Source organism: Cavia porcellus, unplaced genomic scaffold, assembly GCF_034190915.1.
Source record: "Cavia porcellus strain 051 isolate PalLab524CR breed Dunkin Hartley unplaced genomic scaffold, mCavPor4.1 scaffold_16, whole genome shotgun sequence".
Classification (NCBI taxonomy): Eukaryota; Metazoa; Chordata; class Mammalia; order Rodentia; family Caviidae; genus Cavia; species Cavia porcellus.
This window is the reverse complement of record NW_026947499.1, coordinates 27472023-27495960: the sequence shown is the minus strand read 5'-3', so window position 1 is coordinate 27495960 and position 23938 is coordinate 27472023. Positions and strand designations below refer to the sequence as shown.

Genomic DNA, 23938 nt, shown 5'->3' with positions numbered 1-23938 from the left:
GTGCAGACCGGGCACCACATTCCCACTGTAGACAGACTACTACCAATAATTTTAGGCAGAAGGCACTAAAGTGTCTTGAGGGAGAGGCATCTTTTCATCATCTGTACAAAGGTGCCATATGAGATTCCAGGGACCCTGCTGCCTAGATTATCTTCCTTGTTCTGCACCATACAAGCTCCTGCTCCATCCTTTAAGGCTTTCCTTCAGTATTCTATCCTCCAGGAGGATATCCATAGCATTACCTCCCCTGCCCCTGTTTCCTGCATGGGTTAATAGTTAACATCAGTCAGTGATAACCACTGACATGGTTATCAAGAGATGACTTGGGTGGCACCTAGGCATTGGATTAAGTAACATTGAGTCATACACAAAAATAATGTTCTTTTCACTCTTCATTGATCAAATTGGAGAGAGAAAAAAGTCTCAGTTGGGGCAAGCTCATCTTTTACTTTTCTCCAATGCTTGCTAATCAGTCACTCAGCCAAAGAATAAGCACGTTGCCCGCTCAGATCCTTCAGCACTCAGTGGTGTTGCTGAGAAGTCAACACTGAGCCTTTTTAAAATTGTGCTTGATCTGTTTACATGACTACTTCCTATCTATGGTATATGATACTGATTTTCTGCTTTCTGGAGTGTCATAAAGTCTTATTTACAAATCAGTGCATTTAAGCATGAGATATGTCTATTTACACAAAAATGTCAAGTACACAGGAGTCCAGGTGGTGGGCAGATGGGGTGACAGATCATGACGTGTGGCGTCCTAGAGGATGTGAGTTTGAAAGCAAAGATTCATTGAAGCGTGCAGGCTCTGGGGTCAGACTTCCTGAGTCTGCACCTGGATTTGCCAGCCCTACAGCTTTAGCAGAGTCACTTCCCATCTCAAGTCCCATTTGTTCACATGGGAAGAATCCTAATGCCAACTTGTGTGCACAGCCTGAAAGCCATGCTGGGATAACGTGGGCAAAGGATTTGGCCGTGTTTGCTGGTGTGATTGTTGTGGTGACTATGAAGACCACGGAAACCACACTGACATGGCGATAGATGGCCCCAGGGACAGAGGACAGACAACTCATGGACCTGTGACTCACTGAGAGCATGATTGGTGTTTTCTTCTGAAGCAGTTAGAGGCTTAAAAGCAGATTTCGCTAAAACCCTTAACTCTTCAGTGGGGCCTGTGGGTGCCCAACAGGTAACTAAAAGCAGAGAAAAGCTTGGCCTTCATTTTGCATCCTTTATTACATTAGATACTTTGGCTATCAGCATGTTAACGCTTTGGGAAAAGTTGGCAAACTAGTAGGTTTATTAAACCCAAATTTACCTAACCTATCTCGCCCTCTTCAAGATCAGCAGCATGAGGCTAACAGACTTAGGGGGACACTCAACTATACTCAGAAGTCTCCATAGCCCTAAACCTAGGGTCACCTTGATCCCATCGGAACCCCACACGACAGAGGCCACCCCAACAGTCATCTCATAGGAACTGAACTGACCCTCAAGTCAGGAGAATTCCTCTGAAGTTATGAACCAGGACTGAGACACCCTGACCCCAGCCCACTTTGGCACCCCATAAAGCTGGTGTCTGTTTTCCTGGGAATGGGCCAGTCTGATTGTCCTCCTTGCTCATTTCTTATCTTTCTTTGCTTTCCTTTGGTAGGGTTGCTTTGTTAGGGGTATGTCAGAGCTGTGCTCCCCTTCATTTCCCCCTACCTTTTAATTAAAGCTTATTTACCTGCCAATCTGTGCCAAATGCCTGGGTTTTAATTTTCATCATCAAGGACCCACTCTAGCTCATGATAGCTTCCCAGGAATGAAGAGGGACTTTGTGGCACACCTCCGTCTACAGAGCCAGGAGACATCGTGGCTTGAGGGACTTTTATTTACCGGGAAAGAGGAGACCGTTGAGGCTGCAGGGGGGCGGGGGGAGGGTTGGAGCAATACAGGAGCTCATTTGGGGGACTCAGTGGCAAGTACGGGGAAGCAGCCCTCGTGATGCCACTGCCTGTCACGCAAGCGACGCACAGATTGCATCTGGGGCTGGAAGGCACCCCACTCGTTCCAGTGCCGGAAGTCACCAGGTTCCAGGAGGTACTGGTATCCACGGTAGCCAGGATACTGATAGCCGACCCAGCTGGGAGGAAGGCAAGAAGGAAGATGTGGACACAGCCAGCCCGTCTCCCGGACCTCCAGCCCTGCCTGGACCAGGAAGTCCTCCGCCTGCCCCTGCAGGCTGCCTCCATCTCCGTCTCTCAACATATCCCCCTCACCCCAGGGCCAGGCTTGGGCCACACAGGCTCCTCCGCTGGCTTTGCCCTAGCTTTGAAGATGACTGTTTCCTCTGCCTGACAGCTCTCAGACTTTTCTGCTAGCCAGTGGGTGTGCCACAGTGGCCTGTTCATTAAGAGTGTTTGGGCAGCGTGTAGCTCAGTGGCAAAGCACTTGACACCAGGCCCAAGGCCCTGGGTTCCATACCAGCACTGGCAAAGGAAAGAGGGCTTTGGAGGCCACGTGGAGAAGTGCGCCTGGAGTGCCCACTAAGCATGTGGTTAGCACATCCTACTGAAAGAGTTGCCATGGGGCTCAGAGAAGAATGAGGTCAAATAAACGAAGCTAGGGTTGGAGCTGTAGGGACTGGGACAAATAAAAGGGCTTTTGAAAATGGGTTTCTGCCTGCACGGTGGCACATGTCTGTAATCCAGCACTCTGAGAGGCTGAGACAGAAGAATTGCAAGTTCAAGTCTAGCCTGGGCAGCTTAGTGACTTATTAAGACTCTGTCTCAAAATATAAACTAAACTGGTAAGGTGGTTCATGGCTGTAATGCCAGCCCTCTCAAGGCTGAGGCATGAGGATTGCTGGAATTTCAAGGCTGAGGTTACACAGTTCAGCTTCAGTCTGAACTACTTAGTGAGACCCTGTCTCAAAAAAAAGCCACAGTTATAGCTCAGTGCAAAGATCATGGGCTCAAGCTCCAGTGGGAAAAAGAAAAAGAAAAGAAAATTTTCCTTTGCATGTGAGTGGAGTTATGTGTGGCCTTTGGGATGAATTTCTGGTTCCAGTCCCACTCGGCCCTGGACCAGCTGGGAGAGCCTAGGTAGATGAGTGGCCTGAGCCCCAGGTATCTGTGCAGTGGGGGTGATAAAGCACCTGCCTTACCAGCCGTCCATGAGACTTAGTAGCTGATCCTTTTCAGTGGCTGGCACAGTGTTCTTTCTGTCCAAGGTAAGCACTTGAAACAATCACTGTGATCAGTGATTCATTCCCGACTTCTCTCATCACCTCTGCTGGCAGGGTCCTGCTGGGGCTGTCATAGGCCCTGCTCATCCTGCCAAGCTTGGTTTAATTGTCAGCCACACACTCAGCCAGCTCCCAGACACATCCATTTTCCCCCGGCTTCCACAGCATGGCAGTGTCTTGTTGGCATCTGAAGGCTCTGTCACAGGGGAACTGGGCTCCCCTGCGAGGCTGAGGAAGCTCCTTAAAGGCAAGAATGGTGTCTCCTCCTTCTCTGCCTCCTGCAGCGTGCCTAGCACAGTGCCTGGCTGTCAGCCAAGGCTCGGTGCACTTGCAATGACTTGGATGGTAGGGTTTCAGGTTTTAGGAAAAGGCAGTGGAGAAAATAAAAGGCCACGCCTCAAGAGTTTCATAAGAATGCAGTGGGAATGTGGAGATAGCAAGACAGAAGGCTAATCTATCCAGAGGAGACCAGAAGTACCTGGCCTGCTTGGGGGAGGCAGGGGGAGGGACAAAGTGACCCCACTTGGCCATCTGCCCTTTCTCTATGTTCTCATGGGCTATGCTTGTTTTGGCACCAGGAATTGAACTTATGGCCTTGCACTTGCCAGGCAGGCACTGTGCCACTGAGCTACATCCCCAGTCCTCATAGGCTGTGTTTGCAAAGCTTCAAATCCTGGGCACTGGCCAAAGACAGTGCCTTTTTAGAGGAGACTTGTCTGCCCACTGTGCAGCTGGCAATGCTAAGGCAGGGAGAGGTAGGGCTCCCCTGTCCAGCCTCCTCAGTGACAGCAGCAGTGGCTCCTCTCAGGAGCCGCTCTGCTCCTTCTCTGGGCTCCTGTCGTCTGCACATTCTTCTCCTCTTAACTCACCCAGACCTATCTGCCCACATCACCTCTGACTCCTGGCTTGTCTGCCCCTTCAGTCCTACCCTGGCTTAGCAACAACCATTCTTCCCCATCTTTGGTTGTTTTAGAACCATGTGCCAGATTTGTTTACACTGATGCAGAATTCCTCAAAGTATGACTGTCCTCCCCGGAGGGATGAGGCTCTGTTGGTGGAATCCAGACACCAGCACCAGGAGCCCTGGGGAGGAGCTGGGTCCTTTCCTAGGAGTCTGATGGATGGGGCGTCCTCTAAGGGTGCAGCTGCCTCTGAGTCTGTCTGTGCTGCAAGCAGGAGGTGGAGACGGGCAGGAGGGGTGCTTACGTTCCACCGGAGACCTTCACGCTGCCCACTCGGTCACAGAAGCCATAGGCCCAGAGGCTGGGCACATCCTCCTCCTGAATCTCCAAGGTGTTGCCCTTGAAATTGGCTCCTTCGAACAGGCAGATCTTGTGCTCCTGGGCATCCTGGGAAAGGAGAGCTGCATCAGGGACAGGAAAAAGGAACAGGAACAGAGCGAGTGTACCTAGCAGGAGGGACGGCTCAGGGGACTTGGCCTCTTGGGACTCCCCCAGGATTGCTGCTGCTGGGCCTGGAAGGGTCCACTGCACCTGGAGAAAAGGGTAGCAGCCCCCAGGTCCTAACATGGTCCCAAGGATGAAGTGAGTGAATCCACACAGAGCTCTGGGCACAGTGCTTGGCACACAAAGTGATCAAAAATGTTTCGCCATGACTGTCAGGGATGTAGAGGTTCGGAGAGGTCAAGTTTCACAACCAGCAAAGAGCAGACCCTTTCAGTGAAACACCTCATTCCTAGGCCTGTGGTTTCCGAGGGCTGGGATCACCCTTTTTTCCAACAGAATCAGCAATTGCGACAGGCTCAGGGTTGAAGAGCTGCGGGGAGGCCCCAGCAAGCAGATCACAGCAGTGCTGACCCCAAGCACCTCCGGAGACCTCAGGGCTGAGACTGAATCCCAGCCCCATCACTAAGCAGCTGTGTGACCTTTGCCCTTCATTTTGCACCTCTGAACTCCAGCTTTCTTGTCCTTGATTAAAGTTTAACGAAAACTTGGGACTGTTGTAGAATTCCATGAAATGCAAGAAAGCATAAAGCATACCAAAGGTGCTTAATAAACAGGTGGTATGATTACCCACAATTATTTGCCACCAAAAAAAAAAAAAAAAAAAGATTCACCACTAAGAAGCAGGAGGCCAGATGTAAGTACATCTGTCTATGGAAGACTCTAGCAAAATGTGGATGAAACAAAAGCCAGCTAATTCTTCCACAGGGAAGGAAAGTGGATCAGGGAAAGCTTGATGGGAGAAGGGACATTTGATAGGGGTTTTGGAGGTCAAATAGGAATGTGCATGGCAGAGAAGGGAGGGAGGGTGAGGGAAGGCCCTGAGCAGAAGAGAAGGCCCAGGCAAAGGTGGCAGGTTTGAATGTGCTTGGTGGGTGTTGGACAGTAGACAGCAGCATGAGCAGAGGGTAAGAGGGTGTGTGGTGTGAGCAGGGATGCAAAAACCAGGAGCTTTTGCATGCTGGGGAAAATGCCCTTGGTATGACTGCCAGTTCATGGTAACCTCTTAACGAGTAACAACCTTTGTTATTATCATGGTCTCAGGAAGGTTAAGCCAGTCCAGGACTGCTGCCGGCTGCTGGTGAGCCCAAGACCAACTCCTCACCATGGCCGGCGAGGACCTGTGGGACCGGTCACCTCTCTCCCCTCCGCTCCCCAGTTTGTCCCTGCTCTGGGAGCTTTTCACACATTGTTCCCCAGAAAGATTTTCCACCAGCTCTTCTCGTGGCTGGTGGTCCCCAATCTTCCAGAGCTAGGATGTTATAATTCTAATGTAACCAATAAGTATTTTCTTTTGCAGCACTGAAAATTGTATCCATGGCCTTCATATTGAACTGGGTCCATGAGCACAAGATCCTCCTGATTCTGGACGACCCAATCGTTACCCTTTTTTATGTTTGATTTTGAGACAGAGTCTTGCTAAGTGACTAAGTTCGCCAGGTTGAGTTCAAATGTGCAGTCTTCCTGCTTCAGCCTCGCAGAGTGCTGGGATTACAGGCATGCACCACCATACACAGCTCCATTATAAAAATATTTGTATAATATTTTACTTTTTTTCTGTACACCCAGAACAGATGTGTATTTCATACTTACAGAGCATTTCCACTCAAAGTAGCCAAAATTAAAATTCAGTAGCCATTTGTGGCTGGTGCCCATTATATTGGACAGCATAGTTCTAGAAGAGTGATAGCCAACTGTTCAGAGAGCAGGTGCCAAACTACAACCCCAAACTCACTTATGTATCATGAAGTGCAAACACTGCAATGAAACCTGAATACTGAGGTTTTAGTTTAGAAAAAACAACTCTACAGAGGTGCATTAGCTGAGGAGTTTTCCTCCAATTATTTCCCTTTACCTAGATATTCATATAAAAGCCATTAGATGATCAACAGACAAACCTATGAATTCTTACAAATGGCTATTCAGTCTTGAATTTTGAGATTTCTGGCACTCTGGTTGTCTAAACCAGTAAGGTAAGCTTGGTGATGCCCAAGCATCTGCTTGTTGACACCTGATCACCTGCAATGGATGTTCATAATAACTTTTATGAATATTCTCATGATCAAAGAAAAATGTGGAGTTCCACCAGACTAGCATTGGTGAGTAAGAGGTGGCTGGGTCACGACTCATAATTGACTCATAATTCTGGAAAAAGCAAAGCACATGGGGACGTCTGCATTTACCAGACTGATTCTTCTTTATGCTGATTTCATATTATGAGGCTAATTCAACATTCTGCTTTATTACTCAGAGTTTCCAGGCACCCCATCACAGCATTCCCTTCTAGTCGCTGCACAGGTTTCAACCGCATATTTGGTGACTTTCAGGGACATTCTTTTTTTTTTTTTTTTTTTGCTTGTTTGTTTTGTTTTTTGAGAAAGGTTTCACTAAATAGTTTGGGCTGGCCTTAAAAACTCATGTAGCCCAGGTTGGCCTCAACTCTCAGAAATCCTCCTGTCTGCCTCCTTACTGCTGGGATTACAGGTGTGTGCCACCAGGCCAACTTGGATACTGGTTTTAAAGCCACTGCAAGAGACGGTAATTTGCATTCAGGAATTTGAAACGCCCTGCAAAGGGAGTCAAGGAAGTCCCTGGGATTTCTAGTTCTAACAGCTGGAAGGTAGGCCCAGCCTCCACGGCAGAGAGTGCAGATTACCTGGTTTTTGTGTGGGTGTGCCCAGGGTCCCCAGCTCGGGGCCAGGTACAAATCTAGCATGTTGGCTGCTTGGATCCATGAACACCAGACCCTCCTGTTCCCGGGCAACCCAGTGGTTACCCAGCCTCCTGCCCGGTTCTCGTTTCCTCATCCTGGCTGACCTCTGACTTTGGGCTTGCCCTGCACTGCAGCACTGACTCCAAAGCACCTCCCCTGGAGCCACTCACCATCTTCACAGGTCGGATGGACATGAGCCGGTCACTGCGGTAGCTGCTTGACCAGGTGTCCCAGCGAGGGTACTCGCCCTTCTCCAGCACGAACATCTCCCCTCGGAAGTTGGACTGCTCAAAGCCAACCCAGCTGGAGAGAGAACGATCAGGAGGGCAGAGACAAAAAGGAGAAAAATCATTAGCAGATGCTCTTCCCTCCACTTGCCTTCCTGTCTCCCTTAGCAAAGCAGCCCTGAGACCAGTCTGAAGGTCCAAAGGGTCTGAGGTTCTCTGCTGTGCCCACACTGGCTGTGTGACTATGGGCAAGCGGCTTTGCCTCTCTGATGGGCGGGTTGCTTTTCTCATGTACACTAATACACTTATTTTCCCGAAGTTGGTGAAAGATACGTGAGGTAATGTATATAATTATCTGAGGAAATTATTTTTGCAAATGCAGGATCCACACAGGCTGTAAGTACTACCTGGGGATAAATAACTCAGATATATTCTGTTAAGCCTGATTTCAGCTAATATGTCCTTAACATTTACTAATCTCTTTTTTGTAATAAAGGAAAAATAGGCCCCAGCTCAGAGCCTGGGGCAGGCAGCAGCATAATACCTTGACTTTTATTTACTATTTTTTATGGATATGTTTGACTTAAAACAATTGGTACTAGCTTTCTATTTATAAAAAAAGATGCAAAGCCTATTTTTAAATATACATGTACAAAGTATATATGTTGTGTTTTAAGTGAAGGAATGAAAATAAAATATATTTAGCTAATTAAATAGTTAGTAGTCCCAGAGGCACATGGAAAGAGAAAAACTGATATGAGTTCAGTAAAGACTGGCATGGGAGACGTTCAGTGCCTGGCATGGGGTGGGCAGAGGGTATGAGTAATATCTGAATCCCTGATACCTGTGTGAGTCAGTGTGATATTGCAGTGCAAATGAAAACATTTGGTCTTTAACAAGGACAAGTTAGAAGTCTGAAGTCAAATGGGGCTTTTCCTGGCATTCCCAATGCAGCTGAACTAAAGATGGGCGGGTTGGTCAGGTTGGGGGCTCTAGGGAGAAAGCATAGTCTTCATTCTATGGAAGAGGTTGACTTAGGAACCCTGGATCTTTGCTGTCCATGTGTTCAGAGTTCTTAGGAAGTAAGAAAGTGCCAAGGGTCCCTGGAAAGTTGATGACATAAGCATTATCTTCCTAGAGACCATTCTTCCCCTAGGATTGAGACAGAATGCATCCCAGGAGGCTCAGGTCCTTGTTGGAGGGCTGGATGAACTGCATTTCAGGGAATTGAAAATATGGACTTACTATTTCAAAATAGAGTTGAATCTGCCTCAGGTCTGCCTGGTCTGGAGTAGAAAAGGACACATGGATGGGTGGATGCCTGGATGGATGGATGGATGGATGGATGGTGGATGGATGGATGGATGGATGGATGATAGAATGGATGGGTAGATGAATGGCAGGTGGGTAGATGTACTGGGTGGATGGACGTCCTGATGGATCTTTGGCTGGATAGGTGGATGGATGGATGCAGAAGCAGATGAGTCATGAGTGTGTGGATAGAGAGATGTGTGAGTGGAGAGGGAGAAAGTTCTGGAAGGTGGGGCCATGTCGGTGGTGTTAAGCACATAGACTCCGGGGAGTGACAGACCTGAGTTCTAATCCTGACTCGTGGTTTATTTGCCCTGTGATTTTAGGCAGTCACTAAAGCCTGCTAAGACTGATGCTGGTCTTACCACCCTGCTCATCCTTCCCCAAACCTCTTCTTGCTTCCTTCAAGAGATCGTAAGGGCCTGAGACAAGAGGGAGGGATCTGACATATTTCTGTCAATACGTTTTCTTCTCCTATGGCTCCTTGGAACTTGCATTCCAGAAGAGGGAAAGAGCAGGACTCTGAGTTTACACACGTGGAAACTGAGGCTGGGCTGGGGGGTGAAGTTCCCAGCTCAGGCTCGCACAGTGGTGTAGGGGTCAGGCATTTCTTCCACCCCGTGATGCAGGAACTCCCCCCCCCCCTTCGCTTCCTTCTATCATCTTTTCCACCCACAGCCCTGCTGCCTGAACCCAGCCCCAGCCCCTGGATCACAGGCCTGTCTGTGCCTGCTCTGGGTGCACATAGCAGAGATCAGCTGTGTCTGTGTCTCTGAGGAAAGATAGTCTGGATCTGAGTCACCAGCACCGAAAACAGCCTGAAACCTTAGACTGGCCACATCTGGCAGTTTCTGTTTCCAGGTGGGCTGGGGGGCTGTGTGCACGGCTGAGGTAGTGTGAGCCGCACCGGGGTGGGGTGGTGCAGGAGGCACAATCAGCCCTGGGCCAGGGTGACTTGTCTACAGCTCACAGGGTGATGCCATCTCAGACACCTGCTGTATGTGGGTGCCCACAACAGGGCACCTCCTTTCTGTACTACCTCATACAGCCCTTGAATAATCCTGGGTGTCAGGTAAGGACTGTGCTTCTCCCCATTTCAGAGAAGAGGGAACTGAGGCCTGGAGACAGAGCAAGGCAAACAGGTAGCTGGGACTCAACTCAAAGTCAATTGACTTCAAAGCCTCAATGTTATCCCATTTCTGCTATTTGCCTGGGAGCCTCAGAATGCGGGCTGACCACTTCCCTGGGGGCCTTGTGGGGAGAAAACCAGGGTGGGTTTTGTTCCAGGCCAGCCCACCGTCTTTACTTTTGCTCACAGGGGCCATAGAGGGATAGCTGGTCTTTCTGAGGGACAATGACTCCTCCTTTCTGTGTGGACCATGTAGGCTGAGAGGTGCCCAGATTCTGCCCAGTCACTAAGGCCTGGTGCTTAATGGAAATGAAACCAGTCAACTGGAGTCAAATATGGGCTCAGCTGCTACCTACTGGGTGATGCAGGCCGCCTGTGTGAGCCCTGCAGAGCCTCAGTTTGTTTCCCCACCTGTTAGATGGGGATAGGAATGGCCCCTTCCTCACATAGCATTGTGCAATCACCAGGTGATGTCCTCACCCAGTACCTGGTCCCGCCTGCATGTGCTAGGGCCACATGATGCTCAGGAGAGGGGAGAGGAATAGCTCTTTGACTTCCTTCTGCCCTCAGTAATGGGCTAAGATTCCTTCTACAGAAGGAGCAACACTGAATTGCAGCCCAGAACCATGGCTTATCATCAGCGTGACCTTCACGAGTGGGATCACTGGCCAGAGCCTCAGTGTTCCCATCGGTGAGAGGGAAAAGGTGAGCATATTTCTCTTTCAGATTTGTGGTGAGGCTTGGAAATGACAGAGGCACCACTGCACCGTCCAGGCACTGCGGAGACACCTGCTAAACCTCTGCCAGCACCTCCCAGTTACCAAAGGCAGCAGATCGGATCGCCCCAGACCGCACTCACGGTCCGCAGGTGACAATGAGGCTGCGCACTCGTTCAAAGCCGCGCTCTCCCAGGTTCAGGCACTCTCCCGAGAATTCCACCCGCCGGCCTTGGAAGTTTTCCTGCTCGAAGACCACCAGCTGCAGGAAAGAAGCCCCCACACCGAGGGCACAGAGTAAGGGGGACGACCCACTTCTGTGCCCCTGAGGTCAGACCATCCAAACCCGGGGAAGCTTCGGGTCAGAATTCTTATTTGTCCCCGTCTGCAGGGGTTGTGTGTGGGTCAGGTGAACCATGGCTTGTGAAATGATCTTGTCTTTCTGCTTCCCCACTACCGAGCTTCAGAGCTGCACTATCCTCAAGAATTGTGTGTGTGTGTGTGTCTCCCTCCAAGGCCGATGCTGCCTCTGTGCTGTTTTAGGAAGATGCCCGCTGCCACACATCCCAGGCCTGGAGCCCTCACTTCTTAACTTGTGTTCCCTAACTCATGTTCTAGACTAGATGTCGTAGTTCTGCTTCTGTTCCAGGCCTGGATGTCACCTTCTCTTGGAAGCCTTCCCAGATTTGTCCTCCTCCAGCCCTGTGCTGGGTCTCGCTTGTAAGCCCCCCACTAGCTCACCCTGTTGGCATCACAAGTGACACCATTACGGAGTCACTTCTATGCTTTCAAGGCCTCTCTCTCGCCCTCTTTCCATTTGCCTCACCCTGCCTCTCTGTACCTTTCTCCAGCCCCTCTGAAGACTCAGGGTTCTCTATGGCAGGCCTTTGGCCACTCTCTCAGTCTGCAGCCCCAGATGTAGGAAATGCTTCTTAGTTTCCTCTCACAACTCAGCCGACCTCTTTCTGCTGAGCCTTGCGACTGGTTCTCTGTCCTCTTGCCGGCCAGAGTTGGGAAAACTTGGTTCACTTGAAGTGAGGCAGCTGCCTGCTCTCTTGGAGCCTCAGATTCCCCAGCTGCAGAGAGGAGGCTCCCACTGCCTGCACTGGGCGCTTCCACGACTGTGCTGGTCCCCTGGAGGGACTGCTGTGTGAGAGCTAGGGACAGGGACAGGGACATGGCCATCCTGGCCAAGCAGGGTGCCGTGGCCTGCATCTGTCATCCAAGCTCCTAGGGAGGCTGAAACAGGATGATCACATGAGCCCAGGAGTTGGGGGACAGCTTGGACAACATAATGAGACCCTTCTCCAAACAAAGGAAGGGTTACCCCAGGTGCACTGTGTGACCACCCAGGGGAGGGGACCGGGGCAAGGGAGTGACAGCCTGCTCTGAAGCAGCATGGTCACACAGCAGCCAAAACAAATGACTCCTGCAACGCAGGATCACATTGGTCAGTGATGAGAGAAAAGGAAGCCAGAAGAAGCATGTTCAGCACGTTTTGGTGAGCTGAAAACAAGTCACACCGTTAAAGGAACAGTGCCCGGCACTTTAGAAATCTACAGCAAGCAGAGAGTGAACATAGGAAGGGAAAGAATGGTGGCTGCCTGGAAACATAGGGTCCACTGGAGGATTTTTATCAAGTCCTGGCTCTCTCTCTCCCCTCTCCCCTCGTCCCTGTCTGTACTGGGAATGGCACCCAGGGCCTTCTGCATACGAGGCAAGCACTCTCCTGAGAAGGTACATCCCTAGCACTTTTTAATTTTTGTTTTGAGATGGTGTGCTAAGTTGCCCAGGCTGGTCTTTTGTGATCCTTCTCCTGCCTTAGCCTCCAGAGGAGTTGGGATACATGTTTGCACAGTAAGTCCTGGGTTTTATACGGCTAGTGGGTTTGCAGGCGCCAGTTGTGTGTTAAAATTAAATTAAAATGATTGCTCAAATAAAACTACAGAAGTGAAAGCCAGCCTTGAGTGGACCACATGGGAACGTGCCATAAATGGAAGGTGGCCAGTTCTGTGTACCTCAGGCCTGGCTCTCCAGGGTCCTTTCAGGATGGACCTTGGAGCAGTTCCTGCTGCCCTGGCACTACCTCTAGGACAGACAAGGGGCACCTGTGACTGAGCCTGTCCACTTCCTCCTCTGCCCTGCTTCCTGCTTTGACACATCCTCCGAAGGCTTACTGGGGCTGGCCCTGGCTACAGAGCGCTCCTGCGGCAGTCAAATGTCACGTTTCGGTTTCATTTCACAGCTCTGGAATGGGCCCCTCTCCCCAGGTGTGTGGAGACCCCTGATCATTTTCTTGGGTTCCAGACTGGCTGGGCAGTGTTGTGTCTGGGAAGGAAAGACGGGAAAGAAGTCAGGGAGAAGGAGGAAAGAGACAAGAGAAGAGAAAGGATGGGGAGGTAGGGGAGAAGGGGAGGAGAGAAAACCATCAAAGGAGGAGCATGAAGAGGTGGGAAGGAAAGGGGAGGGAAGAAGAGGAAGAGGGAGAGGATGCGAAGGAGGCAATGAAGGGGGAGGAGAGATGGGAGGAAACGAGGGGCCCAGCCAAGCCACCTGTGCCAGGTCCTTACCCTGTAGCTCCCAGGAGGCAGCTCTCCTGCCTTGGTGCTGGGCAGGGCCGCGGGGGTCAGGGTAGGCCCGGTGCCAGGGGCTGGTCCTGAGGGTGGGGCCCCCTTGCTCTTGGGATCGGGCCCTGGGTTCGCTGCCGTTGTAGCTGAGGACTTTGCAGCCTGAGACATGGTTCTGTCCTGCAAAGCCATAAAGAAACTCTGGCTTTGGTGAGTTTTGGGGTGGCACCCCTAACCTGAGCCCCTACTCTCATACCCTCTCATCGTATGTTTCCAAGCTCCTTGAACTTATTTCCTCTCTTTCTCTTCGGAAATATAAAGCTGGAAATGTATTTTTGCTTCATCCCTGTTCCCAGCCAAGAATTTCCTGTCTGGAGACGACCGATCCCCCAGCTACCTTCCTCTGGGCCTCTGCCTGTGCTGTGCCGGCCGCCAGCCATGCCTCCCCCCCCCCCTTTCCCCCTGAGTGCCTTCCGTAGCCTCCTGCAGCTCTTGACCACACATCACACTTATTTGTATGTGCAGCCTCGATTTGCCTCATTAGGTGCAGAACAATAAGGAGCCACATTTGGGAGGCCACATGCATGCCAGGCACCATCACAGACAGTAAACCACCCAGCTTGCCCTGCCCGAAACCTGGAAGAGTAATGGGGTCACTGTGCCCGCTTCCCTGAGCTGAGCCTTCTGAGACTGGGAGAGAGAGCTGCCCAGCCTGGGCCACTCAGCAGCAGGCATCCAATTTCAACTCCAATTTCCAGCAGATGGACTTGGGTGAGGGGGCATCAGACACTCTGCCTGGCATTTAGTCCCTCTCATTTGTTCAGCCCTCTCTCCCCAGTGCTTGGCTCTGTGCCTGGAATATAGGCGCATTTCATTTGATGTCCTTCAGAGGCTAAAGGCCGAGTGTCCTTGTCTTCATACCCAGGCGGCCGCCTCTGGCATCCTCCCGGGACGGGAGTGTGGGAGCAAACACAGACCTGGGCCTCAGGCATGCGGGGGAACCACAGGGTTGGATTTGGTTCACATCTGGGGCTCTGAAAGCCAGTGCTGTGGCTGGAGGGCACTGGGTGGAGAGGCCTCGGGCGAATTCCAGTGGTTCCCCACTGCCTTGGGGACGGTGAGACTACAAGTATTCCTGCTCCCTTCCTGTTTCTAAGTGCGTGTGGGATGCCTTGATTTTGTCCCCAGGGAAAAATAAGCACTCCGGTCATCTTTGTAGAGAACTGGAGGCACCCTGACCGCACAGGTTCTAGCGGATTCCCAGTCTCCTCTCTCTTTGAGGAGAGCAGATTCCTCCCCTGAAGAAGGCTGTGGCCACTCTGGAGCCCTTGGCCACGAGAGTGGGCCAGACATCTGGGCCACATCTGGGGCTTTTGGCCACCCCGCCCCCACCCTCTGCGTGCTGCCGCAGGAGTAGGACCGACTGGTGCTTTTCTTAGATGCATTCTCTCTCGCGTCTCTCTCCCTGCCCGTCTCTCACTGTTTAATTCTATCATTCTTCCCTCATTCTCTCTCATTCTTCTGTGTCTTTCCACTTCTGTCTTTGCCAGTGTCCTGTCCTCTGTATATCTCTGTCTACAATATTTGCTATTTTTTTTCTCTCTTCCATTGTTTTTTTTATTGCTCCTCTCTCTGCCCTTCTCTATCTTGGATTCTCTCTCTGTCTCTCTGTCTCTCCCTCTGTCTCTCTCTCCGCTGCCTCTCTCTTTCCGCCCCCCTCAGCATTTGGAAGCACTGGTGGCTTCCCTCTTACCTGGGGACTTGCTACTTCCTGCTGGAGGACAGGCCGTGCACTAGGGGACGAGGGGCCGACCCCCCATTTTATAATCTGGCAGACATCAGGCCCAATAGTGCGGGGCACAAAGAGGGCGCTGGCTCAGCGGGCTCGAGAGGCCCAGGACCAGGCTGGCCTCCCGGTTACTGTCGAGAGCAGCACTTTCCATTGTGAGCCTAGTGCGGGGCAGGAGCCTGGGCCGGCCAGCCACTCTAGGCCTCCTGGCCATCCTGACTCCTCTCATGTGGCCGCAGCCAGGGTGGGCCTGACAGCACAGCGAGGGTAAAGGGGAGCCCCTCGCAGGCAGGTAACCTGGGTTTGACTTCTGCCTCTGCCACAAGGCACTGGTGACTTTGAACAGGTCTCTGCCCTTTGTTCTTCTGAGTCTGCAGTCACCATTGACCTACAATATCCCAATTGGGTGCTGTACAAAGGCAAAGTAATACTCTGCAAGAGAAATGGTCTACAGGGCTTCTGTAGCCCCTTCCTGGTGCTAAACATGGTACCAAATGCTTTGCCCTTGTCACCTCTGTCAATCATGCTGCTGATTGGGTGCTTGTCTTATACCCATTTCACAGATGAGAAAGGTCAGGGTATGGAGAGATCAGCATGGGGAGGTGGGTGCCCACCCAGGTGGGCAGGCAGACCAGACCTGGTTCTCTGTGCCTCATTTCATGCCATTCAGACTTGGCTCTGGCCTGCAGCCCTCATCTTCCTCTCCTGATTTTAGGCAGGCCTAGGATCTCCTTGTGCTTAGATAGGCTCAGCATCCCAGACCTGGGCTGGGGCCTGTTCCTTTGCTGATCTGCTTGGCGTCTCCCACCAGCCCTCACCACCTGACCCCAGGGACAGAGCAGGGGCCAGGAACACGGAAGCTGCCTCAGACTCTGCTGCATCTTGCTCCTCACTGGCCCCAACCCGCAGACTAGGGCTGGGCCACACAGGGCCTCTTTCAGGATTTGGTGACTGAATGGGCACCCCGAGGGCCCAGCAGGAGGTGTAGGGGACACGAGGAAACGCAGGTCAGGAAAGTGAACCTGGGGGCAGCAGAGAGTGACAGAGAAGAGAGCAGGCAGAGCAGCAGAGGGCAGAGGGCAGAGGGCAGAGGGCAGAGGGCAGAGGGCAGAGGGGAGATCAGTGGTGAAGGAGAGAGACAGAGAAACGGGGACCAAGTGGGGTAGTATGGACTCCACACAAAGGAGCAGACCCAGAGGTCCAATTCCCTCGTGTCACACATGGAGAAACTGAGGCCCAAGAAGGACAAGTGACTTTGACAATGTCCCATGACAGGGATTCACAGTGGAGCTGGGCCAGAAGGACCTGGGAAAACTGCTCAGCCAGGTCACCTGCAGGCTGACTCCCAGCCCTGGGCAGGGGATGTGGGGTATCTTACGGGTTCTGACCTTGTCTTTGAGGGTCCAGGATCCCCACAGAGACCCCACAAGGATCCCCTTGTCTTGTGATCCTGCTGGCTTGGGGCCAACTTCTCCCTGCTTCTGGGCCCCCGCACCTTCAGCCTCCCCCTTTCATCTTGAGCCAAGGCCTGGGAGGGCGAGGCAGGAACTGTGGGACAGGATGAGACAGCGAAGCCACTGGAACTGGGGCCAAAATGCCTGCGGTGGGGCCACCCACGGGCCTGGGCTCCAAGGCTGGGCCGTCTGGGGCAGTTCCGTGCCCCCCTTGGCAATGCACCACCCACTAAACGGTGGGAGCAGAGCTGAGACAGAGAGCGCGCTGGGAGCCTCTGCTCTGAGCACGTAACTGCCTCGGCCCCTGTGATCTCACGGAGCGTGGAGCCTCACCTCACCTCTCCAGCCCACTTCTTCCTCTCTCGGGTGGAACCCAGACCAACATCTCTCTAATTCCCAAAGCCAAGCTCTTAGAAGCTTTTCGTGAATGATTAATAACGAGCACTTTTATTATTAGTGATGCTGACAACAAATGATAGAGACACACCACGCTTTTCATGTCTCTGGAACAGTTACAAAGCCCAGTCATGGCGATCACATTGATCCTCACATCACCCCGATCAATCAGGCTGCTGCACTCATTTATGCTCAAGGAAACTGAGGCTAGGATCGATTAGGGAGCGTGCTCAAAGCTCCCCGCACCAGCAAGACGGGGATGTGGACTGGGCTGTCTGGCTGCGCGAGCTGCATCCTGAACCTTTCATTTTCACGGTCACCCTTCATCAAAGTCACTCAGGTGATGAAGCTGCATTTAGCCCCCTCCCCAGTGATGGAGGTAGCCATCACAGATCCCTGAGGGATCGGTTTTCAGGTCACCAGGATGGTGGTAGGAAGCAGGGCTGGATCTCACTGTGGGCGAGCTTATTCCCAGCTCTGCTCTTCCCGCTTCACCCCTCACCAGCCAATCCAGGGCCAAGGTGCAGGAAGCAGAGGTCCTCAGGGAATTCTGCAAGCCCCGGATGCCTAGCACATGAATGACAGTTTGCAAAGCATGTTTGTGACCGACAGCCTTTTGCTTCTGCTGGCAGAGCCATCTGGACACCTCATTGGCTTTGCGGATCCTGCAGGCTGTGGCCCAGCCCACCTCTAGCTCCTCCCCTCCAGGACCCCTGAGCGGCAGCCCAGGTAGACAGCCAGCTCTTCCTTGTCCTTGGTCCCCAAGATCTTCCATCCGCACTCTGGTTTAGATACCTTTCCTTGTCTCACTCTGAAATTCTCCTCACCCTTCAGAGTCCAGCTGCAGCCTGCACTGCTGCAGCTGGCATGGGAAGGGGCATGGGAGGGGCAAAGGCATGGACCTGTCACATCATCTCACAATGACTTTTCGGTGCAGTTTATTTCCATCCCATTTTACAGACAGAAACGGAAGGGGAATGGCTCGCTCAAGGTCACACAGCTTGTCCAGTGCTCCCTCTCCTGCTCAGCCCTGTGGAGCTGACAGAGGCTGACCTTCCACCTCTCACCATCCTCCATGGCTGTCCCTGGGGAGGCAACCTGCTCTGTTCCCTCCCAGCTGAAGCCAGAGATGCTGACACCTCCGCCCTGGGGGTGTGGCCAGGCCTGGCTTTTGTTTCTGTCACCCACTTGCTGAGTCGGGGCTTCGCCAGCCAGGGGCCCCTCTCCGATCCCTGCCTATAAGAGCTTGACCTTGGCAGGTCCCAGTTCTGCCATGTTCTCTGGGCCCATCTCGGTAAGTCCCAGGTGTGGAGGGCTGGGCTCAGAACTTGGAGTGAACATCCTGGGAGGGGGTGGCCCAGGTCCCCAATCTTGGGGGTGTCTCTATGTCATCCCAAATGTCATCCTTATCCTAACCAGGAACAGGTCCCACATGCTCAGACTGGTCCCTGTGAGCCTCGTTTAGGGACAGCTCTCCCACATCCCCTAGGCTGAACGGCCTGGCACTTGACTGGCTGATGCCCTGGCAGCCATGCTAAGTCCCCTGCAGCGAGCAGATTAAACCACACAGAGCCAAGCTCAGAGGCACTGGGACCCAGCGTGGAGCAAGTTCTGAGGTGGGGACAGCGTGGCTGATGGTGCCGGCCCTAGATGGAAGGGACAGGAGAGGGACAGGAAAAGCCAAGGTCCCAGTACCCTGCCCCTGCCCGAACCAGCAGGGAGGTGCGCCGGCCGGGGTGGGAAGGTCTCACCTTCTTTTTCTGTGCAGGAAGGGGCCAGCATGACACTGCAGTGCACCAAGTCCGCGGGACACTGGAGGGTAGGAAGTGGCTGGGAGGGTGGCCTGGGAGGGGTGAGGACACAGGTCAAGCAAAGCCCCAGAATCTTTGTGCCACTGAACAACTGCCTTGCCTAAGGGAGGGTTCAGGATACGTGTTTGGGAGACCACACCACCACATCTCAGAGCAGCCAGAGACTCGGGTCAGGTCCCAGAGAGCCTGATGCGAACTCGGGTCTTCTGGTCCAAACTTGGACTTCTACATTTTCTGGCCGAGATCGCAGTTGCCTTCTGCCTGATCTCTCGGATTGCCTGTATTTGGGGTGTTGGGTAGAGGGGACTTTGAATTTGTCATCAGCCTTAAAAACCTGGATGAGCCATGTCACAGCCCAGATTTAGAAGGTGGCCTGAAGAATCCTGAGATTGTTTCATTCCCACTAGGCAGGGGCTGATGGCACAAAACAGAGGCCCCACCACGGCCTGAGCCTGTGCCCTGCCCACCCCATCCCTCTTCCCTGCCTGGGCCTGGAGCACCTCTGGCTTCCACCCTGTCTTACCTGCCCTGCCCAGCCCACGCTCTGGGGGGCCTCCCAGCCCTCACCCCCACCAGATGCTGCTGCCCGCGGCTCCCCCTCGCCCAGCTTTCCTCTCTGGCACAGGTGGTGGTGTGGGATGAAGAGGGCTTCCAGGGCCGACGGCACGAGTTCACGGCTGAGTGCCCCAGCGTCCTGGAGCTGGGCTTCGAGACCGTGAGATCTCTGAAAGTGCTGAGTGGAGCGTGAGTGTTGGGGCGTGGGAGTGGAGAATGGGGCAGTGGGAAGGGGCAGGAAGGACCTAGAGAATGGTTCTGGAAGTTTTAGCTGTTTTCAGTCTTACCTTCCCAACCTGTTCCATGTGCCCCCAGACAGCCCAGTGCTCCCAGCTGAGCCCCACCCCACTTTCTGTAAGGAGATGCTAAAATACCAGTTACCACGATGTGTGCCCATGAGCCCACCTGAAATTCTGAGGACAGTGTAGGACTGCCATGTAAGCTTACACAGGTTGCACACTGCCCAAATGTAGGGGATGCCATTCACTCAGTTCCTGCCCACTGGATGACACAACTCCACTGGCATAAAAATATCCCCTAGGCATAAACTGAAAGCCAAACTCACCAAAAGTAGAAGGCAACTGTACAAATATAGTTTTAAAAGACACTAAACATGATCCTTTTTTGGATAGGGAGAGAGGTGCACAGGCCTAGGGTTAGCACTAGTGCCAAGTTAGCACTAGTTAGCACTAGCACTGGTGGCCAAGGCAGTAAGGAGACATGGACCACAGAATCAGACCGAGTGTTGCCACAGAGGGGACAACTGCAAAGTGCATGTGGGGTCAGGCTCCTGGGTCCTTTGTCCCATAGATGACCCCAAATACAGGGTCATTGTCTGGCTGATCAGCTCCCTGCCGCCCAGGCGACACCACTGTGTTTCAACTCAGCCTCCTCTGTCCCCTGCCAGGTGTCGGGTGTAAGCCCCAGATCTCAGGGGACTCAGAGGGGTAGAGAGGAGGGGAAACGGTGTCTGGGTGGTGCCCCACACAGTCCGTCTCCTATGGCCTCGTGGGATCACCAGGAGGCCCACAGGCAGCCCTTGGTGAGCCCTGTGTGCCCGGCGTGTGGGACGGTGTAGGTGCAGGGTGGCCGGAGCTCCAACGTGGGGAAGAGGATCTAGGCAGCACGTGTGCCTGGCCTTCCTGATGCTCTGGGCCAGGTCTGCCACTGCGGGGGCTCCTGTGCACTGTAGGACAGAGCTCCAATCCCTGTGAGGAACAGGCCACACAGCAGGAGGTGAGCCTCAGGCCAGGGAGCAGAGTTTTATCTGTGTTCACATACACACCCAGCGGCTCTGGCTCCACCGCCTGAGCTTTCTCTCCTGTTAGACCAGGATTCTCGCAGGAGCTAAACCCTGCTGCAAACTGTGCATGCCAGGATCTAGGCTAACATCTCCTCTGATTCAGCTGGAAACCATTCTCCACATGCTGTCCCCCTCTATCCCGACTATAGCAAAACTCTTCCATGAAACTGGTCCCTGCTACCAAAAAGATCTGGGACTTCTTCCTCTGTAAGGTGCTCAGCAGCGTCCCTGCCATGGAAAGATGGTCGCAGTTTCTCCCCTAAGTGACAGCCACAAACATCTCCAGGCCTTGCCCGTTGTTCCCTGTGGCAGAGTCCCCTGAATGAGAACACTGGCCTGAGACCGAGGGCTGGGGTCTCACCTCCCCGCCCTGCTTCCCTCCTTCCACAGGTGGGTGGGCTTCGAACACGCTGGCTTCCAAGGGCAGCAGTATGTGCTGGAGCGGGGTGACTACCCGAGCTGGGATGCCTGGAGCGGGAACACGGCCTATCCCGCTGAGCGCCTCACCTCTTTCCGGCCCGTAGCCTGTGCGGTGAGTCCTGCCACTTGGCCCCATCAGTGGGCACTGGGCCATCAGACACCCAGAGTTCAAGTTCTCATGTCCCCTTTTCTAGCCATGGAACACAGCAGGCAGCCTTGTTCCATGCAGCTCACAATCCCTGATGTCTGCAAAGCAGCCCTAAAAAGCAGGTGTGGTTGGTTCCACGTCACACATGTGGAAACAGGCTCAGACACGCTGGGTGCCATGTCTAAGCTCAGACACTGGTAATTGTACCAACTATGCAACACTGTTTACTATCAGAACCTTTTACTGGCCATCTGGGCCCATTCCTCACCCCCCCCCCTTTTTTTTTGTTGTGATGAGCATCCTTGCACTTATTTGTCTCCTGATTACTTTTTTGGTAGAAAGTTCTAGAAGAGAAGATGATACAGCTCCTATAAGTTTCTAGTATCTGCTGCCAAATGCCCTTCCCAGGGGTTTGCCAAAAAGGCTGAGGTGGGCATCTAGGTACCGGACAGGCTGCCAGGTGTTCTGACCTTGCCTCCTGTCTGCATCCTTAGAACCACCGTGACTCCAGACTGACCATCTTTGAGCAGGAGAACTTTCTGGGCAAGAAAGGAGAGCTAAGTGATGACTACCCCTCCCTGCAGGCCATGGGCTGGGACAGCAATGAAGTGGGCTCCTTCCATGTCCACTCTGGGGCGTAAGTGGGACTTGCCTGGCAGGGACAAAGGGTGTTGGGAGGGACAGGCCATAACCTGTGAAAACTGTTTGCTGGGGGCCGAGGCCACACTCCGGAGGACATGCGCAGGACTCAGGCAGAATTTATGGGACTTCAGGTGATGGAAACCTGGACTAAATCTGTTTAAGCCTAAATAATACTTATTGATCCCTGTAACTATCTTCAGTTACAGCTGGATCCAGGTGCTATGATGGGATCTTTCTCTCCACCGCCTCAGTGTGCTATAGTTTTAGATTCACTTCCCATGTAAAGGCAAAGATAGCATCAATGATTCCATCAGAGATTCCAGGAAAGGTGCTCACTGATCCAACATGGGTATTGTGCTCAATCACCAAGCCAAAGGGATGGAATGCTCTGACTGGCTAGACCTGGTCACACGCACATTGCTGTTGAGAGGGAGGAATGGCAGGACCTTTGACCTGAAGAGGGGAGGGAAGATAGCTAGCTGTCCAGGGTAAAAGACACCAATGTGGAACCAGCAACTTGCTCAGTCCAGCAGCAGACAGGAGACTAAATCTGGCCTCCAGCTCAGGATCTTTCCCATCCTTTCCCTATGGGAGAGCAGAGCAAAGCCCAGATGTGGGCTCCCCATTGAAGGGGACATCAGAGCAACTTTCGCAGGGGCCCTTTGGCCCCTGATAGGCAGCAATGGAGATGAATCGTTGTGTATTTTTTTCCACTTAGTTTTCTGAGAAACAACCAAAGAATCTCATTACTGCAGAAAACGTGTCCCCTGTGAATCTTGAATCTGGCTCCCTCTTTTACAGACAGGAGAATGAGGACTGAAAATGTAAACATCAATTTTTGTCCTAAACAAAATCAGGATCAACACATTAAAAACATCTTTTTCTCCCCTTGGAATTGGCTCTGGGTAAGGGAGCAGAGGAGGACCCTTCCTTTTTTCCATCCTTCCTTCTTTTCTTCATTGGCCTAGTATTCACTAGGCGGGCTCCTCCTGTTCTCTACCAGGACAGGAGGTATTAGGCACTACAGGTACAGCTGAACAAAACAGACACCCCTGCACAGGAGCTGCTGGCAGGGAAGCCTGACATCTCATAAATCACTTTAGCATTACTGAATTACATGACTGCTACAAAGGAGGCAGCCTGAGCTGGAGGGTGGGTCACATGGCCCTGATAAAATCACATAGCATTGGGAACCAAAGCACAGATACAGTCAGCCAGGCAAAGACTGGCCAGAAGGGTGTTCCTAGGCGGAAACTGCACGCTCCAAAGCCCTGTAACCGGGTACAGGGCCGACATGCTCCAGGCAGTGGAGAGGGGCTGGGATGGCTAGGCTGTCCCAGGGGATGTGCTGGTGCCTCCGCGGGGTAACTCTGTCTCTTCCCTTTTCCAGCTGGGTGTGCTCCCAGTTTCCCGGCTACCGAGGTTTTCAGTACGTGCTGGAGAGCGATCACCACTCCGGTGACTACAAGCACTTCCGAGAGTGGGGATCTCACGCCCAGACCTTCCAGGTGCAGAGTGTGCGCAGAATCCAGCAGTGAGCGGGCATGGCGGAAGAGCTCAGGCATGCGCAGTCCTGCCGGTGTCGCCCTGGCGGCTGCCATGTGCTCTGTCCTGTCCCCCGCGTGACCCCTTGGAACCCCGCCTGCGTGTCAGCCCACCCGCTCACAGTCCGCACAAACAACTCACTGGTGATGATGATGATGATGATAATAAAAAGAAGGCCCAGTATTAGCTGTGCTTTTCCATTTTACTCATGTTCCCAACTACTTTATCTTGTTTTTTTTCTTCTTTTGACTCATAGGTTATTTAAACTGTGTTATCCAAATCCCTCATATTTTGAGATTTTCTAAATCTTTTATTTTTATTGATTTGCAAAACCGCATTATGGCCAGAGAACAGAGTCTCTGAAGTGAACTGAGACTTATTTTGTGGCTGACTATACAGCATGTTGATGGAGTAGAATTTGAACAATCTTCATATTCTGAGTTGTAAGGCTTGGTATTCTTTAGATGTGAATTTGATGAAATTAGTTGATAGTGTTGGAGATATAAAATATATATAT

At 52.5% G+C, this 23938-nt stretch overlaps 2 protein-coding genes across 3 annotated transcripts; one reads left to right on the top strand and one right to left on the bottom strand.

Annotated features, from left to right (window-relative positions):
• Window positions 1-1858: 1858 nt before the first annotated feature.
• Crybb1 (crystallin beta B1) lies at window positions 1859-15145 on the bottom strand. The gene is made up of 6 exons (NM_001173078.1): window positions 15112-15145; window positions 13362-13538; window positions 10935-11053; window positions 7579-7711; window positions 4439-4581; window positions 1859-2128 (listed from the first exon to the last, which is right to left on the bottom strand). Exons 2-6 carry the CDS (start codon window positions 13527-13529, stop codon window positions 1945-1947), a joined length of 747 nt encoding a protein of 248 aa, NP_001166549.1. The 5' UTR covers window positions 13530-13538; window positions 15112-15145; the 3' UTR covers window positions 1859-1944.
• Window positions 15146-18275: 3130 nt separating this feature from the next.
• Window positions 18276-23626, top strand: Cryba4 (crystallin beta A4). Of its 2 annotated transcripts, none has more exons than NM_001173077.1 (6): window positions 18276-18291; window positions 18766-18816; window positions 19434-19552; window positions 21057-21198; window positions 21729-21871; window positions 23267-23604. In NM_001173077.1, exons 2-6 carry the CDS (start codon window positions 18778-18780, stop codon window positions 23412-23414), a joined length of 591 nt encoding a protein of 196 aa, NP_001166548.1. In that variant the 5' UTR covers window positions 18276-18291; window positions 18766-18777; the 3' UTR covers window positions 23415-23604. The 2 variants fall into 2 exon arrangements, with proteins under 2 accessions (NP_001166548.1, XP_063081427.1); XM_063225357.1 differs by lacking the exon at window positions 18276-18291 and adding an exon at window positions 18593-18613 and having other exon boundaries at window positions 23267-23626.
• Window positions 23627-23938: the final 312 nt, after the last annotated feature.